This window comes from Porites lutea, chromosome 2, assembly GCF_958299795.1.
Source record: "Porites lutea chromosome 2, jaPorLute2.1, whole genome shotgun sequence".
Classification (NCBI taxonomy): Eukaryota; Metazoa; Cnidaria; class Anthozoa; order Scleractinia; family Poritidae; genus Porites; species Porites lutea.
Window position 1 is genome coordinate 34,683,009 of NC_133202.1, and position 18,605 is coordinate 34,701,613.

The following is an 18,605-nucleotide window of genomic DNA, read 5'->3' on the forward strand; positions in this document are numbered from 1 at the left end:
CTTGGGGAGCATCTTAGGGACTGACCTCCCAAATGGAGGCACCCTGGGGGACTGAGCGTGGACTCACCAAGGGGGTTTGCTCAGTCCACCAAGGGGGACTTGCTCTTTGGTCCAGCCAAAGGGGAATGGAACAGGGATGCCTATTTTATTAAAATGTATAAAGTAAAAAATTGTTTGGAAAAGAAGATTGGCTTTTTACTCTCAAGACCTCTCTGAGTGTTGAATTGCCTTCCAATCTGCTCCATAATTTGTTCCTAACTCCTTTCACGAGAGCAAAGGGTTCTCTTTCTCCCCGCTTTTATATTCAGTGTTAAGTGCTGCATTACCAAGGTCAGTCCAATACTCTTAGATGAAAAATTATATACTTGTTCAATGATTATTTCACAAATCGTTATTAGTAGTGATATATAATTTTTCAACACAGCAATGCCACAAAAAATTCTTGCAGAGCGTTGGAGGGAGAAAAAATATCATGCAAGCACATGCTCGAAGGTGAATGAAGGGGTTGAAAAAAACAGTCATTCGTACACCAAATCATTCAAGCACCCCCCGAGCCCCCCTCCCCCACCGCCACTCAGAAGTAAAGTCACGCGTCACGCAGGCTGCTCTCCACGTGAGAAGCCTGAAAACTAGTAATATGGCGGCCGTTTCGAACGGGGGAAAGTACTTTGTACGCTTTCGCTGGAAAGCGTTTTCTTCACGAGGGAAGAACCTTACGACATCTACCCAAAGTTCTCCTCAAAGTTCTACCCAATATTGCACTAATCTAGTCAGGTAAAACTGTTTCCTCTTTGCTTCAAACATTCTTTTTGTAATTTTAGAAGCTGCGCGAATAAGTAGTGAAGAGAGATTTTTGTCGCTCATGCACTGACGCCTCTTGGGTGGCTGCGGGTGTTTGTTTCAACAGGAACCTCGACTATGAAAATTTTCTGTGTGTGCTGCTTCTACCTAAGGGTTCTAGGAGATCTGTATTTGCCGTGAGAGCTTTCAACATTGAAGTGGCTCGGGTAAGATTGTGTACGGCTATTTTAAATTTTAAAGCCTATCATTGCTAGTATTGGGGCGTTTAGACAACGGCTTAATATGCTGTTATCACAGTATATATACTGCAACATTTTAAGCCACTATCTACGGTCGGTATACTATTACTGGCATAAAATATTACATATATACCGACTAGCAAGTTAAGCCGTTAGTTAGTGGCTTAAAATATTACCGTATGTAATAAGTATGGTTGCAAATTAAGCCATTAGTTATTGGCTTAAAATGTTACAGTATGTTATAAGTGTGGTCCCAAATTAAGCCGAAAGTTATTGGCTTAAAATGTAACAGTATGTAAAAATTGTGGTTCCAAATTAAGCCATTAGTTATTGGTTTAAAATGTAACAGTATGTAAAAAGTGTGGTTCCAAATTAAGCCATTAGTTATTAATGGCTTGAAATGTAACAGTATGTAAAAAGTGTGGTCCCAAATTAAGCCGTTAGTTATCGGCTTAAAATGTTACAGTATGTTATAAGTGTGGTTCCAAATTAAGCCGTTAGTTATTGGCCTAAAAAGTTACAGTCTGTAAAAACTGTGGTTCCAAATTAAGCCATTAGTTACTGGCTTAAAATATTACAGTTTGTAATGAGTGTGTTTCCGAATTAAGCCATTAGTTATTGGCCTAAAAAGTTACAGTTTGTAAAAACTGTGGTTCCAAATTAAGCCATTAGTTATTGGCTTAAAATGTAACAGTATGTCATAAGTGTGGTTCCAAATTAAGCCGTTAGTTATTGGCCTAAAAAGTTACAGTCTGTAAAAACTGTGGTTCCAAATTAAGCCATTAGTTACTGGCTTAAAATATTACAGTTTGTAATGAGTGTGGTTCCAAATTAAGCCATTAGTTATGGGCTTAAAATGTAACAGTATGTAAAAAAGTGTGGTCCCAAATTAAGCCGTTAGTTATCGGCTTAACATGTTACAGTATGTTATAAATGTGGTTCCGAATTAAGCCATTAGTTATTGGCCTAAAAAGTTACAGTTTGTAAAAACTGTGGTTCCAAATTAAGCCATTAGTTATTGGTTTAAAATGTAACAGTATGTCATAAGTGTGGTGCCAAATTAAGCCGTTAGTTATTGGCCTAAAATGTTACAGTATGTTATAATTGTGGTCCCAAATTAAGCCATTAGTTATTGGCTTAAAATGTTACAGTATGTAAAAAGTGTGGTCCCAATTTAAGCCGTTAGTTATTGGCCTAAAATGTTACAGTATGTAAAAAGTGTGGTCCCAAATTAAGCCCTTAGTTATCGGCCTAAAATGTTACAGTAGGTGATAAGTGTGGTTCCAAATTAAGCCGTTAGTTATCGGCTTAAAATGTTACAGTATGTAAAAAGTGTGGTCCCAAATTAAGCCATTAGTTATTGGCCTAAAAAGTTACAGTTTGTAAAAACTGTGGTTCCAAATTAAGCCATTAGTTATTGGCTTAAAATGTAACAGTATGTTATAAGTGTGGTTCCAAATTAAGCCGTTAGTTATTGGCCTAAAAAGTTACAGTTTGTAAAAACTGTGGTTCCAAATTAAGCCATTAGTTACTGGCTTAAAATATTACAGTTTGTAATGAGTGTGGTTCCAAATTAAGCCATGAGTTATTGGCTTAAAATGTTACAGTATGTTATAAGTGTGGTTCCGAATTAAGCCATTAGTTATTGGCTTAAAATGTTACAGTATGTTATAAGTTTGGTTCCAAATTAAGCCATTAGTTATTGGCTTAAAATGTTACAGTATGTAATTAGTGTGGTCCCAAATTAGGCCGTTAGTTATTGGCCTAAAATGTTACACTATGTTATAAGTGTGGTTCCGAATTAAGCCATTAGTTATTGGCTTAAAATGTCACAGTTTCTAATGAGTGTGGTTCCAAATTAAGCCGTTAGTTATTGGCCTATCATAACGACATCTGCGTCGAAATCCGTAATCTGAAGATTCGAAAGAATGTTTGCTTAACATGAGCGAAATGAAACGTTTCATTAGTTTGGGTGCTTTGAGGGTAACGGCGGGGTGTTAATCAAAACAATAAATTACAGTCAGTGTACTATTCCAATTTCTTTTCCAGTTTTGTGGAGTTGTTTATAAAACAGCAAATAGCCCCTTTCCTTCTTAATAACTTCCCAATCCGAGACCAAACCCTATCTCCTCATAGTATGTGTAAAAGTGCTATGCAGAGTAGAGGGAAATTCATTGGGTAATTACTGTTTACCATAAGTGACTCGGGTAAATTAAACCCTTTATAGTCCCGGCCAAGCAAGAAAGAGACACAATCACACATCTTATCTAGTGTTTATTACTTAGTAAAGTGGCTTCCCGACCCCCTCGCTTTGCTTAACTTCTGATGGGAAAAGTTCGCCAGAACAGCTTTTGCTTTGATGTGAGGTTTTTATAGGTCTTAAAAAAGTCACTACCAATTCACGAGCTCAACAACCTATCACGTCCATTTGGTCACGTGCTCCTGGTTTAAACCCTGGGAAAACACTGTCAAACTAAAAAGTCTGGGGGCGGCATTTGATTTCAGTCCAGGGCGAAATCGGGGTTGATTGTAATTTGTCTCGTTGATGTTCTTTCTTTAGCTCAAGAAACGTCCACTCCGAATTGGTCATGCAGTCCCAAAACCACACAATAATAATTGTAACAATAATTCCCAAGGCGACCGGCCACGTAATGCGTGCTTACATCTTCAAATCCATTTGTGCAACATGAAATTAAAATTATCACACTGGTACACTAAACCAAAAATCATCACACAAACAAACTCGGATATTCCCTAGAGATTTTCGCCTCGTGGTTTTATAACCCGATAAAACACTCTCGCTCGTTTATTGAACAGTACTTAACCGCTTGGCAGTCAATTAACGCTCTCTAACCCTCTCCTACTTTTGTACAAACTGCGCTACTTATATCTCGCGCGAAGCCACATGCGACGCAGTGATTGGTCGAGGCCAGTTTCTATTCAAAGGGCGGTAACCTTTCAGTATCCTTTGACGGATTAGCTTTCATTCCCGGGTTGAACTAACTTTGTCACGTTTCAATCCAGATTTAATGATTAACCGAACCTAGGTCTATGCAAAACCAACCGAGAGGTGTTTCAATACCAATCACCGCGCGTACTGGTCTTCGTTCGTTACCTGTAATAGTTGACTTGTAGCGTGCTATCAATTACAAGCTTGTCGGAACGTGATCTCATTTCGGAAACGGTTCAAAAACGGTGAAAAGCTTATTATTGTTAGAGTTGTTAACCCCACACGTACTTATTCATGACGGTTCAACCCGCTACAATGACAATGTGTACGAAAGCCAGGTCTAAAACGCGGGTCACATTCCACGGGCCACAGGTACAGGTCACTGCTTTATTGGTTATTGATATCTAAGGCAAACAGTTTCACCTTGACGTAAAACACCAGTTTGGATAATGATTAGGGCTAGGAGACACTTTTGCGCTTGTTTATTTTTCTGTAGCACTGTGACCGGTATGTTGACCTGTGACCAGTGACCTGCGTTGTAGACCCGCCGGTGTATGAAGCGTTTGCCTGGTGCACTTCTTTGCCAAGTCAATCAGCGAATGGTTTGACACTATCTTTGATCAGGGTCAGCTAAAGCACTTGAATTACGGATCTAACAAACGTACATCCTTGCTATTTAAGTCTTCAATCCAATCCGACCACCCAGCAACGACTGTTCCGTCATCGTCAATTCTATCCTCAAATTTTACCAAGTACCCTTCATGTTTCCGGTATGCCACGATTTGTCCTTTGCACCATCCCCAGTACTTTGTCACCTTTCCTGATTTGTTCTTTTCATCATATTCAACTTCAATGACACGATTGATTAACGCTCTACCATTCGGCCTTCTTTTCTGACTGATTATATGGCGGCGCTTGTCAGGTGGACTTCATCTCCTGAATTCCCAATGCTTGTACGCTTTCGTTTACTTTTTGGTTTACAAGGTGATGCCCTATAAGAGGTTGTAACATTATCTTCGCAAACTGCTGTTTTCACCGCTTGCAGGCGATCCTCCAGGTAAATGTTTTCCATTAAAGTATGAAGAACGGTACAGCCTTCCTGCAATGATTGTCGGTTCAATGCCTCGACTGGATTGGTGGTACATGGTCCTTCTTCCCAGTCTTTCTCTTCCATTTCCTTAAAGGCCCTTGTAAACATTGCTAGGTGATTCAACCGACACCACCACTTGCTCCAGTGCTTCAGTTTTGTCCAGTTATGGTTGTCAAGCTTGTCAAGTTCAGAACACAGGTCGCACTCAATCAACTGTTTAGCGTCTTGCAGTTTCCTGGAGCCCGATAGTATATCGAAAATTAGGTAAATATTCTCTTTATCTCGTTCCTCTTCGATTTTGCGGGCTAAATTTTTGAAGATTCGAGTTTCATCCTCGCTTTGGCAAACCAACTTACAGACTCTATTCACTGATCGTTGCCAATGAACACTGCACCCCCAGATGACTTTCTTGGCCAGTTCTTCACCGAGAAATTCTTTCAGTCCTTTGTATTGTGCATCGTCGAAATCCACGAGTATAGACCTTAACTTTGCACCGTTCAAGAAATGAGCATGATCATGTGAAACCTTGTCGAAAATTGTGGTTATCGACTTGGCATAAGTCCCGCCATCTTGTCTACTGCACAGTACTCTTGCGACCGGGTTATACACGCACGTTTGATCGTTGAAAGTTACGATGTTAAGAAGGCATGGAAAAAAGTCGTTGCCTGTGTAAGTCACATCCATGAATAAATCTTCTGCTCTACTCAAAAGAGTTGATTGAAATGGCGACATAAAAAACGCGTACTTCCTGGCAGGCGTAAAAATATACTCAGATCCTTCCATCTGATACTGTCCCATCATTTTGTTGACTTTTTCGCTTATGTTCGTGCTTTCATCATATAACTGGTTACCTTCAACTTTTTTTTTAAATCGGGATCTTCAGATTACGGATTTCGTCGTAGATGTCGTTATGATAGGCCAATAACAACAACAACACACAATGTAACACTTTACGCCAATAACTAACGGCTTAATTTGGAACCACACAGTGCATACTGTAATATTTTAAGCCGATAACTAACGGCTTAATTTGGAACCACACTTATAACATACTGTAACATTTTAGGCCAATAACTAACGGCTTAATTTGGGACCACACTTTTCACATACTGTAACATTTTAAGCCGATAACTAACGGCTTAATTTGGGACCACACTTTTTACATACTGTAACATTTTAAGCCGATAACTAACGGCTTAATTTGGAACCACAATTATAACCTACTGTAACATTTTAGGCCGATAACTAAGGGCTTAATTTGGGACCACACTTTTTACATACTGTAACATTTTAGGCCAATAACTAACGGCTTAAATTGGGACCACACTTATAACCTACTGTAACATTTTAGGCCGATAACTAACGGCTTAATTTGAGACTACACTTTTTACATACTGTAACATTTTAAGCCAATAAGTAACGGCTTAACTTGTTAGTCGGTATATGTGTAATATTTAGGCCAGTAATGGCATACCGACCGTAGTTAGTGGCTTAAAATGTGGCAGTATATATACTGCATTAATAGCATAATATGTGAAAAGATTATTGCATATTTTGTCTCCCAAGTTACAAGAGAAGGGTGTAACTATTTATGTTGTTCATCCATTGATTTGTACTCAAGTATCACAATCTGTATGCATATGTCATGAACCTGAGAGTATTAAACACAGGCTGTAGCAAAACCCAGGGGTGTTTTTCTTGCCAAATTTTGAGAAGAAGGGGTTCGCCCTTCCCCACAAATGGGTGCCATTCGATTCTCTGCTTTGTGTGAGGCATCTTTGTACTTCTTGTTTGTAAAGAGTGGGTATGATAATTTATTATGCAACTTCACTCAGTAGAGTGCAAATAATGCTTAAAACGAGTACAAATATCTCACGGTTGATTTGTACTCCAGAAGACTGGTTTGACCGGTTTTAATCTTCAAACATCACACATGGCAGAAAATGCGTGGTTTTTCTGAAGAAAAAACGGAATAGGAGCCAAATTGTAAGCTTAAACAAAACCAAGTTTCTAGAGCAAAGTCGCCTTTAGGAACAACAATGAACACCCCTGTTGAACCCAGAAGCCAAAACACGTCAGGTCTAAAATAATGTCGACATTTATTAAAAATACACAGAACATACAAACGTTGTAAACTCAAGATACAACAGAGAAACAAGACAAAAACAGACCTAAGGTGTGTGATAGAGATGGTGATGGTGAAAATCAGTGAAACAAACAACGTCCATTAAAATTAATGCAATCCCCGCCGAGTAACTGAACAGTCATCCCCTCTATTTCTTTTAAAAATGTGAGGAAACTTTCCGTCAAAGGTGAGGTTTCAAGCCCTTTGTTGACGAGTAGCTCTACAGTTTGAAACTCCTTGAATTTGTGGGAGAGTATTTGTCTTTCCATCGCAATTTGCTCTGCTCAGTTTTTCTACTTGCAGTCACTTTTTTACGTAACTGAAAGACCATCATAAGCCTCACAATTATGTGTCATTCCATCTCTGTTTTCTTAGCAAAGAAAGATAGAACCTCAAAGTGCCAATGAAAACTGGAAGAAATTGATTCACAGAGTAAACCAGTATGACCAGATTTCATTTATGACCAATCAGCGTATGAAAACTGGACTCATGTTAGTCTGTCATGCATTCTCATAAGGCAAGCCTATTTTTATACTTCTCGAGTTGAATAATAAATCTCTCATTGGACAGTTTAGTGTGTAGTATCGTGAGATATTTTTACTCGTCTCTTGTATTTTGACTCGCCCTACGGGCTCGTCAAAAATATGTGACTTGTAAAAATATCCCACAATACTACACACTAAACCGTCCAATAACAAAATATCAGCTCAAGCCACCTTAAGCCCTGTGCAAACGGACGCAACATTGTTGGATGTTGTGTGTTGTGTCTGTTTGCACACCCTGCTGCCGTGTTGTTGGGAGTTGTTGCACAAAGTTTGAAACCAGTCAAACTTTTAGCTGCGTGCAAACAGACGCAACAACTCCCAATGAGTTGTTGCGTCCCTTTGCAGGTAGCTTTAAAGCACTTTTTATGGTGTGTACTCTGACCCTTTGTGTTTTTATTCGAACCCAAGATTCAAGATACTGTAAGTGATCCTAACATAGGAAGAATGAGGCTGCAGTTCTGGAGAGACTCACTGGATAATATCTATCAGGTTAAATGAAATGGCATTTTATTGATAACAATTATGCACGGGGGACTCTTTTATCAAATAATGATCTCCACCACAGCCTAAAGAAGTATAGTTAATTAAATGAGTAGTGATTTTGAAGTAATATATCAAACACGAGATGCAGTGTTTCATCACCAGATGAAACACCGAGAAGAGAGTTGAAAATACGACGTGCAGCGGAGTATTTTTGACGAACTTTGAGGTGTTTCATCTGGTGATGAAACACTGTGTCGAATGTTTGATATTTCTTCTCAAACAAAATCATTTTTGAAGGAGAAATTAAGGATGCAAATACTAAGCAGTGTTTCATCCAATTTCCAAACACTCATTAAACATTAATTTCCTTTGTATTTTCTTAATGAATTATTAATGAGTTTGAGAATAAATTTTAAAATAGTTCATTGTTGTGAACCACAGATGATTATAGTGAAAGTACATATGATCCTTGTAGTTGATTGAATAGTAAGAAGTAGTAGAAGTAGAATTACTATAATACTTCGGAAAAAATACTAATAAAAAAAATTGTTAGAACTAGTACAGTTTTTTTTTTTCACATTCCTATTCCTCCAAGCTTTCTCTTTTTACTGGTGAGTTTTGTTCTTTAAGAAAACACCTTTATCAATTTAAGAAAGGAAAATCCTTTCATTAAGCAACTTGTGTTTAACTTTAGAGTATTACAAAATAACTAAATGCTATAAATTGTTCATTTTAGGGGAATCCTCCTCAACAGCCAGTGGCACTGGAATTAGCTGAGGTCAGCCTATTTATAAAGCAAACTACTCTCATTGATACAGTCAATATTTTCCCTAACCATTTACTGTGAAACTCACAAAACCATGAACACCCAAAATATTTATGGAATGTTATTGTGTTTCGAGAAACAGGCCAATAAGGCGTGAGATAACTAAACTGCAAACAGCAAAGGTAATTCATTTGTGGTTTTGAGGTTTGCTAGCATGTCCTGAACTTTATTTTGATTGGCCAGTGCACAATCAACATTCCTGAAAATTTTCAGGTGTTCACGGTTTTCTGAGTTTCACAGTAAGCACCAACATCCACATATAAATCCTCCTGAGTTATCTTCATATATTTCCTCAATAAAGTGTTCTCTTAGATCATTTTATTAGTTCTCCCAATCTTTTCTTTTGATGATGTATGGGTATTGTTAGGAGAAAATTGATGTTAGTCTCTCTTGGGACTTGGAGTGATTTTTCTTGAACCGTGAAATAGATACTAGCAAATAGTGCAAAATAGTGGGAGGTAAACAAAAGAAGACAATAGAATTAGTGCTCAATAGTGTGTAGTATTTTACTATCTATTTCACGGTTCAAGTGAAATCACTCTAAATTGTTACCATTTATTTATCCTCATCCACTGGACGGGTGATCAAAGTGGAAAGCTAAAGCTGGCACTTTAATGTTTGTGAGATGTTACTGGTGAATCTTCATTTGCTACGGTTGCTTCAAAACTTAATGACAGCCCTGGAAGCTACAAATAATATATTATTCTACTTTAGACAACAAGTAAACATAAACTGACAAAGAGGTGGTTCTCAAGAATAATAGATGGAAGGGTATGTTTTTCCTTGATATTTTTATTTAAAGAAGAATAATGCTGGTATCTTCTTGATAAAACTGCTTGTTAAGAGCCAGCTGCTTGGTTCTCAGATGCTGCAGACTTTCTTGTGATGACCTGCATTATTCATGTAGATCATCATCGGTAGTTCTTCAGCATCTGAGAGATGTTTATAGTCATTGCCAGTGACATTAACTTGCTGTTCTGGCAACAATGCAGTGAAGTCCCAAGCCCGTATTGCAGACAGTCTAATTCTGGATAAAGGGTCTTTCCTAGTAGATCTCGGGTGAAAAGCCTGGCTGCAAATGCTGTCTATGAATTCCCAGGCTGGAGAACTATATATATTAGGCCTTATCTCAGGTTAAGACAGTATTGGCAACTTTGCTGTGCTAGAAACAGCCGGCATTCTGCTTCAGAAAAAAGCAAACAAAAAAGTTACATGAATCGTTTACCAGTAATTCAGTTTTGCAGTTATATATACTTGTAACTGTTACTAGTGGTTAATTTTATAAATTTATAAACATTATTTATTCACGTTTAAGCTTTAATTAATTATTTATTTATTTTTAATTAACCATTCAAATTTATCACTGACTGCTGTACCCCTGTATCTCCGCCCGCCTTGGCCTGTCCCTGCTATTTGCAGGCGGAAATGGACACCCGGCCATGTATCAGGGTGCAAAGAAAGTCAGTTTTACATCTTGCCATTTGGGCAAGCTGTAGCTAGAAAGTACTAAAAATTCATTTCAACTAGCCCCAAAAGCTTTTTGATCAGCAGGATTGATCACACAGTTCTTATGTAATTATTTGAATTTCTCAAAACTTCACTGGCCCATCGGGCAAGTTAAGAACAGAATTCACTAGCCCGATAGCAAAATCCACTTAGTCCCAGGCCATTGGACACTACTTTCTTTGCATGCTGTGTATGCCAACTGTTTGTTAATAAAGTGTGCAGTCACCTTTCTTTTACTCTTCTTGTGGCTTCCTATGTTTATCATAGTTTCTGCGTTGTCCCCATGGAAACAGGTCTAGCTCTTTTATGTCACTTGTTTACCTTATAAGTATGTTTGCATTTCACACTGATATACAACTTAAACTTGCTGCCAGTTAACATCTAAGTAAAAGTTTGTCGTCTTTCAACAGGAAAAAAGCATTGACAACAGACCATATGATACAGCAGATAGCTTGGAGGAACATGGAGAAAACACAGTGTCTTCTGTACTGTATCTTATATTAGAATGCCTTGGTATGTGTAATTTTAAGTTTTTTTTTAAAATGACGTTGCAGACTTTGGCAATGTATTAAACTGTAGTTTCTAGCACTTATTGAAATATAATGTCCATCTCCAACCTGTGCAATTTTCTATCGTGCTTGTCCTGTAGTATTAAAATAATTTATTAATAACCAACAATACTCGCTCTAAAAATTTGTCCTTAATTTATGTAGTGCACCAGTACCAGCTGCTCGATAATCATATCATAATATCAGTTTGGCTCACCAGCATTTATAGTAATCATGTCTGCTGAGAATCTTTTTGTCTCAAACGCATTTAATATATAACAAAAACCTGAGATCAGGCCAAATCTTAGCAGTTCCCATACATTCCCTCTTATGTGTCGTTTCACCTTGCCTGCCGGAATGTTATTTACAAAGTGAAATGAAAATAGAGCCTGATCTGAGGGTAATAAAACAAGTGAGTATGGGTATAGGCCTTAAAATCGACCAAGTGTAGGTAATACATTGGTGATCTGTTGGTGATCCATCAGCAAAGCAACAGCCAACTATCAACCGATAGACTGTAGTGGTCAAGTACCGGCCAAGACACGGCCGACTCTTGACCAACAGTCGGCTGATACTAGACTGCCACTCGACGGATGTAACTACCAACAAATTGACCGAGGTATCGGCTGTTACCTCGGCCAAGTAGGGACCTTACGATCCGACAATAGCGACGTCCATGAAAACTTCGCTACAAAATGGATTCCGCATCCTTTTAAATCATTTCACGATTATCCTAAGTCGCCTAGCTACTTAAAAGAAGGGAATTTGTGTTGCAGCTGAAAAAAGGGGTCCGCACCCAGGGTGCAAAGAAAGTCAGTTTTGCAGCTTGCCATTCGGGCAAGCTGTAGTTAGCATGTACTAGCCCAAAAGTCATTTTAACGAGCCCGATGGTGAGCAAGGTTGATAACACTTCTTTTGTGATTAGAATTCCTTAAAAGATTTCATGGCAAGTTAAGAAAAGAATTCACTAGCCTGCCAGTAAAATCCACTAGCCCCAGGCTATCAGACACGACTTTCTTTGCACGCTGGCACCCAATTCAAGAAAGAGATAGTAGAATTTATTGCCTTGCAGTTCTCATCCTCCAAAAAACTTAAAATTTGGTTGTGCAGGAATGGCAAAGAAACGTACAAAAGAGTGTGATGTACATGCAGAGTTGTTGTTTTGCTAACTAAACCTATTGCTTTTTGATGTTGCTGTCGCTGTCGTAGTTTCGTAAGGTCCCTACTGTCTGTGATATGTCAGCAGTCTATCAGTGATCCACTGGCAAGATATTGGCCGACTATCACCTGACTATCAACCGATAGACTGTAGTGGCCAAGGGCTGCCAACATATTGCTTGAGACTTGACCAGCTCTTGACTGACATAGCGGCCGATATGTTGATCGACAGTCAACCGAGATATTGGTCAATACATCAATCGACACTGCCCAAAAGATGCATGATCCTCTTCAATTACCCACTGGCTAGCATGTTCATGGAATGTTTACCAACCCAGTGGCTGGCATGGTGGTGTCTCTACCAACCCACTGGCTAGCATGTTCATGGAATGTCTACCAATCCAGTGGTTAACATGGTGGTGTCTCTACCAACCCAGGGCTAGCATGTTCATGGAGTGTCTAACAGGCAAGCTTGTTGGTATGGTTGATTGTCTACCATCATCGGTGAAGTGTTTATGAACCCACTAGCTAGCATGTTCATAGAGTGCCTACCAACTCGTTCGCATGTTGGCGGCCTTCACTGACTAGTATGTTCCTTGGGTATTTACTTACTCCCTCCTTTGGTAGTGTGCCCATCCACCGAGTGACTAACGTGTTTGTGGAGTCTCTAGCAACCCACTGGCAAGCATTTTGTTGGCGTATCTACCAACCCTCTGGCTATCACAAGCAAGTCAATTACCACGGATTAATACAGAACATTTTCAGAATTGTTACTTTAATAGAATAAGGTTTAATTACAACTTAGTAATTTAAAAATATAGATATCCAAGGTTTTATCAGGTTTTATACCATGATAATTGTAAATAATCTGTGCAATTTTCATGATTTGTAGACTTCACTCTCTGTAATATATATTTTTTTTTTAACAGGCAAAATAAAGACATTTATTTTATTTATTATTATCATGTTCATTGAGTGTCTGCCAACAGACTGGGAAGTATGTTGGTAGAGTGTCTAGAAACAAAGGGGCTAGCCTGTTCATCAGGTGTCTACCATCCTATGTGCAGGCATGTTGGTGAAGTGTCTACGAACCCAGCTGGCTAGCATGTTGGTTGAGTGTCTACTAACCCACTGGCTAGCATGTTGGTGGTTTATCTACCAACCCACTTTTATATTTTTCAATGAACAATTTTCAGTATGCTAATTTAGTATGCCCCACTTGATCATCATTTTCTTGGCTACATTAGCTAATTTTTCTTCCATTTCTGCATTATGGACTGTTTGCCATTATCAGTAACAACTGTAAGCTAAGGATCTACTTCATTACCTCCAAACAAAAGGTTTACTTTATCAAATTTATATGACACTTCTTTTTACTTTGTTTGAATGGGCACGTCCATGTAGGGGTAAAAGATGTACAGGCTGATCATGCTGCAAGCCATCTTGGAAAAGCAATAGGAGTTGTAACGTTATTGAGGGCCACACCTTTCCATGGCAGCAGAGGGAAAGTGTACATTCCTAGCGATGTTATGATTAAGGTAACAATGTTATGTATCTATTTACTACCTGCTTGGGCCAATCAGTCTGACAAGCACCAGATGAGAGTTCAACACAAAAACTGGGTTTTGTAATCTAATTAAGTCAGATCACTGACAAGACAGAGGCTATGCTAGTTAAATACATTCCACTTCTTGGTGCCAGTGGGTTTTAAAGTTGAAATGCAAAACTAGCTTCTTCAGTCTACACTTCGCAATACTGATAGCCTGTTCCAGGCTCCGAGATAGTGGTGAAAAGTCGTTCAGTAAAAAGAAATGTGAAAAACACGCGGGGGGCTGGGGAGAGACATTTTTCTCGCCGCCACCGCCCCCTTTCCAAAAACGTGCGCCTCTTATTTTCGCTTTGCTCGTTTTAATACGTCTGCACTACACTATCTGAGAGCCTGGCACCGGCTAAATAATGAAGGCTGTACATTGAGTGTCTTGTTTGAAAGGGTGTAGAATGTCTAGGCCACTAGGTACCTCCTGCACCAACCTCAAAGATTACAGCCCACAACAGACTATCGACACAGCTGCATTGAAACCATTTACTCCTTTTTGTCTTATCAAAAAGTGCAGGGTAACAATGAAACAAGGTAATACCAATTGCCGTAAAATTCCGAAAATAAGCCCCTCCATGTATAAGCCCCTCCAAATTTAAGCCTCCTAAACTAGTAACATCAAAAACCTTCTGTGAAATCGCCCCTCCGAATATAAGCCCCCCAGGGGCTTGTACTTGGAAATTGCCCTCAAATACAAAGTAAAGCAAAGAAAAAACAGTAAATTTCCTTCCAACTATAAGCTAGCCCAATCGATTTTTAAATGCAAATTTCCCTCCATACATAAGCCCCTCCAAAATAAACCCCTCAAAAAGGGCCTTTGAAAAATGTAAGCCCTGGGGCTTATTTTCGGAATTTTACGGTATTTTAAATTATTATATAATTTCAAAAAAGGATTTTTACAAATTATTTTAATAATTTACTTATAGCATGGTGTTTCTCAAGAAGACATCATCAGAGGAAGAACAACTCAAGCAGTCAAAGATGTCACTTATGATCTGGCCAGTTTAGCGCACTCTCATCTTTCAACAGTATGTACTTTGATTTATTAGTTGAACAGAAGATAAGCCTTTTTTTTTTATTATAATGTTACGTTTATTGACAAATGATATTACAGATTGGATCAAAATTACGTAGAGACGAGAAAGAATAATACAGCAGTTGCAATAATACGCACAATAACGTTAGACCTGCTTATTAACAGATTATTCCGGTAAGATGGATACTCACTAACTAGTTGAAGGAGGGGGTTTTTCAAAATCATATCTCCAACTGATTTTAGCCTTAAATTCATCCAAAGATAAATCTTTAGGAGCTAACTTATTTATGTACAAGTAATATTTAGCAAACAAAAGAGTAAAATCGAGCTTTTTGACAATTGCCGAAGAGCTTTGATTCTTTCTGTCATTATTGAGACCAAAAATTAATTCACTTGAGGATGGTGCAAAGGAGGTGGCATTCTCGACGTTGAACCATTTGATTACTTCTGGAAAAAACCACTTGTTCCAGTGGCAGTTACAAAAAGTATGAATTATTGTATTGTACTGTATGCGAAGATAAGCCTCCTTTACAGGGGTCAATTTCATGACAAATATATAAAATTTCCAAACATAAGGTCACTACCCGTGGTTCTCTCATAATATTTTATTGTCTGAATCGTCAAATGATAAGATGATCAAGGAGATCTAAACCATTATTCAGGAAGTTAGCCTGTATTCTTTAGAATCAGTTCTTCCATGTATATTACATCAGATGTTAGTTTAATCATATTGATTGACAGAACAAATTGAAAATGAGTTGGGCGATTATGTTGAAACTAGACTTTATGGTTTATAAATTTGTAAGCTGTACTATTTATTTTTTGGTTTACGTTTCGCATCACAGGCAAAGTCATTGATGTCAAAGGCCCCAAAAGTGGCAACTAGAGTATTTCTACCCATGGTAAGATGATATCAGTTTGGTTTGTTTCTGGTCAGAATAGTTCATGATTTGGTGTAGATTTGAGTGCATGAGTATGTTTAAGATAAGTATGTGTAAATGAATACAACATACATTGTATTAACGAAACTGGTTAATAATTTTATATATTCCACAAGTTAGTTTTTCACACCGCCAGATAACTGTGTGGATTCAGAATTTAAATATTTAACAATAATTAATGTTAACTGCACAAGTTTCTCTCATGTGCTCTTATTGGCATTCAAGTGTGTCTTACCTTGCATTTGAATGTTGGTTTGCCCTGAAGGCTTACCTGGTGATGGTATTTAGCATTGAGATGGAGCATCTGTTAAATTTACTGGTAAATTTAGCAAGGTTGTTATAATTATAGTTAAAAGAAGCTGTGATTACAGTCAAGTACAAAAATTTTGTGGCGCAAATTCACCTGATTGATGGGTACCAGACTTCAGAGTAGCAGGCCCAAGTTCAATAAATCATAAGCTGGACCAGCACTTAGGGTCTTGAAATAACTGAGAGGGTACTGCCTTTGTTTCACACCTCAAATGGCTTGGCCTTCTGGTCTGCTAGGATAAGTATGACGTCGACAGGTCTTGTACGTCTTACTTTATTCTTCTGTGGGTTGTAATGGAACCATCAGGGCAAAACATCTCTCTGGCAGAGATGACCCCTAACATGCTTTTTTTAATCATTGATGGGTAACCTGAGAAAAAGCTCTTGGTCCTCCTTCAGGAGCCTTATTTGATGCATATAAACAGTTCATGAGTACAAGTATGAGTTGACTCCCCATACTTAAAAACTGGTGTAGAGGGGATACAATTTCTCAGATGCCGTTGAGTCCACTGTTTGCCTTAATGAGTTAAAGTTCTAGGCCAAAGTGTCTTACCAGCTACATCACTGAAGTCTCTCTTTGCTGATTTCTAGGTTTCCTGCCAGGCATATCTGACCAAGATCCAACAAGCAGACTTTAACATGTTTCATTCCACTTTAAGGGAGAGAAACCATTTGTTACCTTTGCAATTGCTAAAGCATGCATGGACAGGTCTTTGACATAAGACACAAAATCTAAGTCACTCCTTATACGCCTACGGGAATTACACATGAAACCATATCGCGGTGGGTTCAGTTTTCCAGAGAGTCACACATGTGGAACATTAGCATTTGTTCAAATCTGAAGAAAATGGTGAAGGGGAAACCCACTGTCTGTAGACACCTTGTCTGGCAGTAAAGATGAACGAAGAAAAGTGAAGATCTAAAGAAAATATAATATTGGACCAGCAGGTTCTGAACCGTTTTTATTGAAAAGTTTCCAAGTTTGTCGCATTTGTCACTAATATTGGCAAGAGGCTTTTTGTAATGATAGGGCTTTTGCATTAGTTGATCACATGACAAAACTTTCTGTAAACATGACAACAGTTCGCTTTTGAAAAATGTTGTTAGCATGAACTGAAAGAGCATATTAAAATTAGGTAACCTGTCAATTTTCAGCCATTTTTCTCAAAAGTAGTGATTGCAACGGTGGCCGAAAATTAGAAGGATTTGTAGGGGAGAAACAACCCTTGTCACCCAGTCATGCTTGAGTGGTTTTCCATACAAATCCTTGCAAGTTTACCAAACTGTTATAAAATATTACCTTAAGCATATTAGGCTTAATCTCCTTTTTATTCATAACAGGCAATTTGAGCCTTTAAATGCGTAAGGAAAATATGTAATGAAAATTTAAATTTATGCTCTTCCAGTTCCTGCTAACAAAATTTTCCAAAAGTGAATTATTTTGTGTTTACAGAAAGTTGATCGTGTGACCGACTATTTCAAAAGGCCTATTGAAAAGCCTATTAGTTTAGAAAGGTCAGTGGAAACCTTTATAATCTGTTCTTAAAGCCTCGATCTCGAATGAAGGGGAACAGAAAAACTTGCGCAAGAACCGAATAGCCAACAATGACATTAATATACTCATTCATTAATGAATGAGTCAGATGGTTGAAGGATCCATCAGCATTATTTTATGTTTAAGAAAGGTGATTTATACTTATGCAAGTTAGTGACTTGGCTGCTTTCAAGACTTGTTCACCTATAGCAGGTTTCTATACTTTGAAAGTTGCAGACCTTGAAAAAAGTCTCGTTCAATCGCAAGGGACAAGCATAATTCCGTTCAAGGCAAATAGCCTTTTATGCATATTTGCCTGATGGCCAAATGGCAGCTCAGACAAGGGTCATTACACTGCGTTGTGCCATTGTTGTCAAAACAAGCCACAGTTTAAAAATCTGTGCAAACTCAAATTAAGAACCCTCAAGAAACAGGATATGAGGTAGGCCTTCTACATGAGGGCCTAGCTCTTCAAAGGTTAATAACGCTATCCTGATCAACTAAAGCAGACAGTTTGACAGGGAAATGTAAAATTGTAACTTTAAAAAGATCACGCTAAAGAAACCTCACAATCATTTATTAATATCATATCCTTGGACTAAAATTGCTATAGACAAGACTAAAACATGAGAGGACAGGATAGACTGATAAAAAATATTTCACGTTTTTTTGCTAATGTTTATTAATGGCCAAATCCTATTAACCCTTTAAGTCCCAATAGTGACCAACATCAATTTTCTCCTAACATTAGCCATAGATTGTCAAGAGATTAGGTTATGAGAGTTAATAAAATGATCATTTAAGAGAAAATGCTTTGATCTTTTATCAAATTCTTAACACATTCTTTAAGGAAATGTACAGAGATCAGTTTGGAAAATTTGTAGGTGGATATTGGGGCTTAAAGCATTAACCCACAG

General features: G+C 38.1%; 1 protein-coding gene across 2 annotated transcripts; it reads left to right on the top strand.

The window, feature by feature from the left end:
* Nucleotides 1-607: 607 nt before the first annotated feature.
* On the top strand, nucleotides 608-18,195 carry LOC140928449 (NADH dehydrogenase (ubiquinone) complex I, assembly factor 6-like). 2 transcript variants are annotated; one of them, XM_073378202.1, is made up of 10 exons: nucleotides 609-774; nucleotides 908-1,007; nucleotides 8,159-8,239; nucleotides 8,970-9,011; nucleotides 9,774-9,830; nucleotides 10,976-11,078; nucleotides 13,676-13,809; nucleotides 14,795-14,896; nucleotides 15,750-15,806; nucleotides 16,746-18,195. In XM_073378202.1, the coding sequence occupies exons 1-10, from the start codon at nucleotides 638-640 to the stop codon at nucleotides 16,869-16,871; spliced, it is 939 nt and encodes a 312-aa protein (XP_073234303.1). In that variant the 5' UTR covers nucleotides 609-637; the 3' UTR covers nucleotides 16,872-18,195. The 2 variants fall into 2 exon arrangements, with proteins under 2 accessions (XP_073234304.1, XP_073234303.1); XM_073378203.1 differs by lacking the exon at nucleotides 9,774-9,830 and having other exon boundaries at nucleotides 608-774.
* Nucleotides 18,196-18,605: the final 410 nt, after the last annotated feature.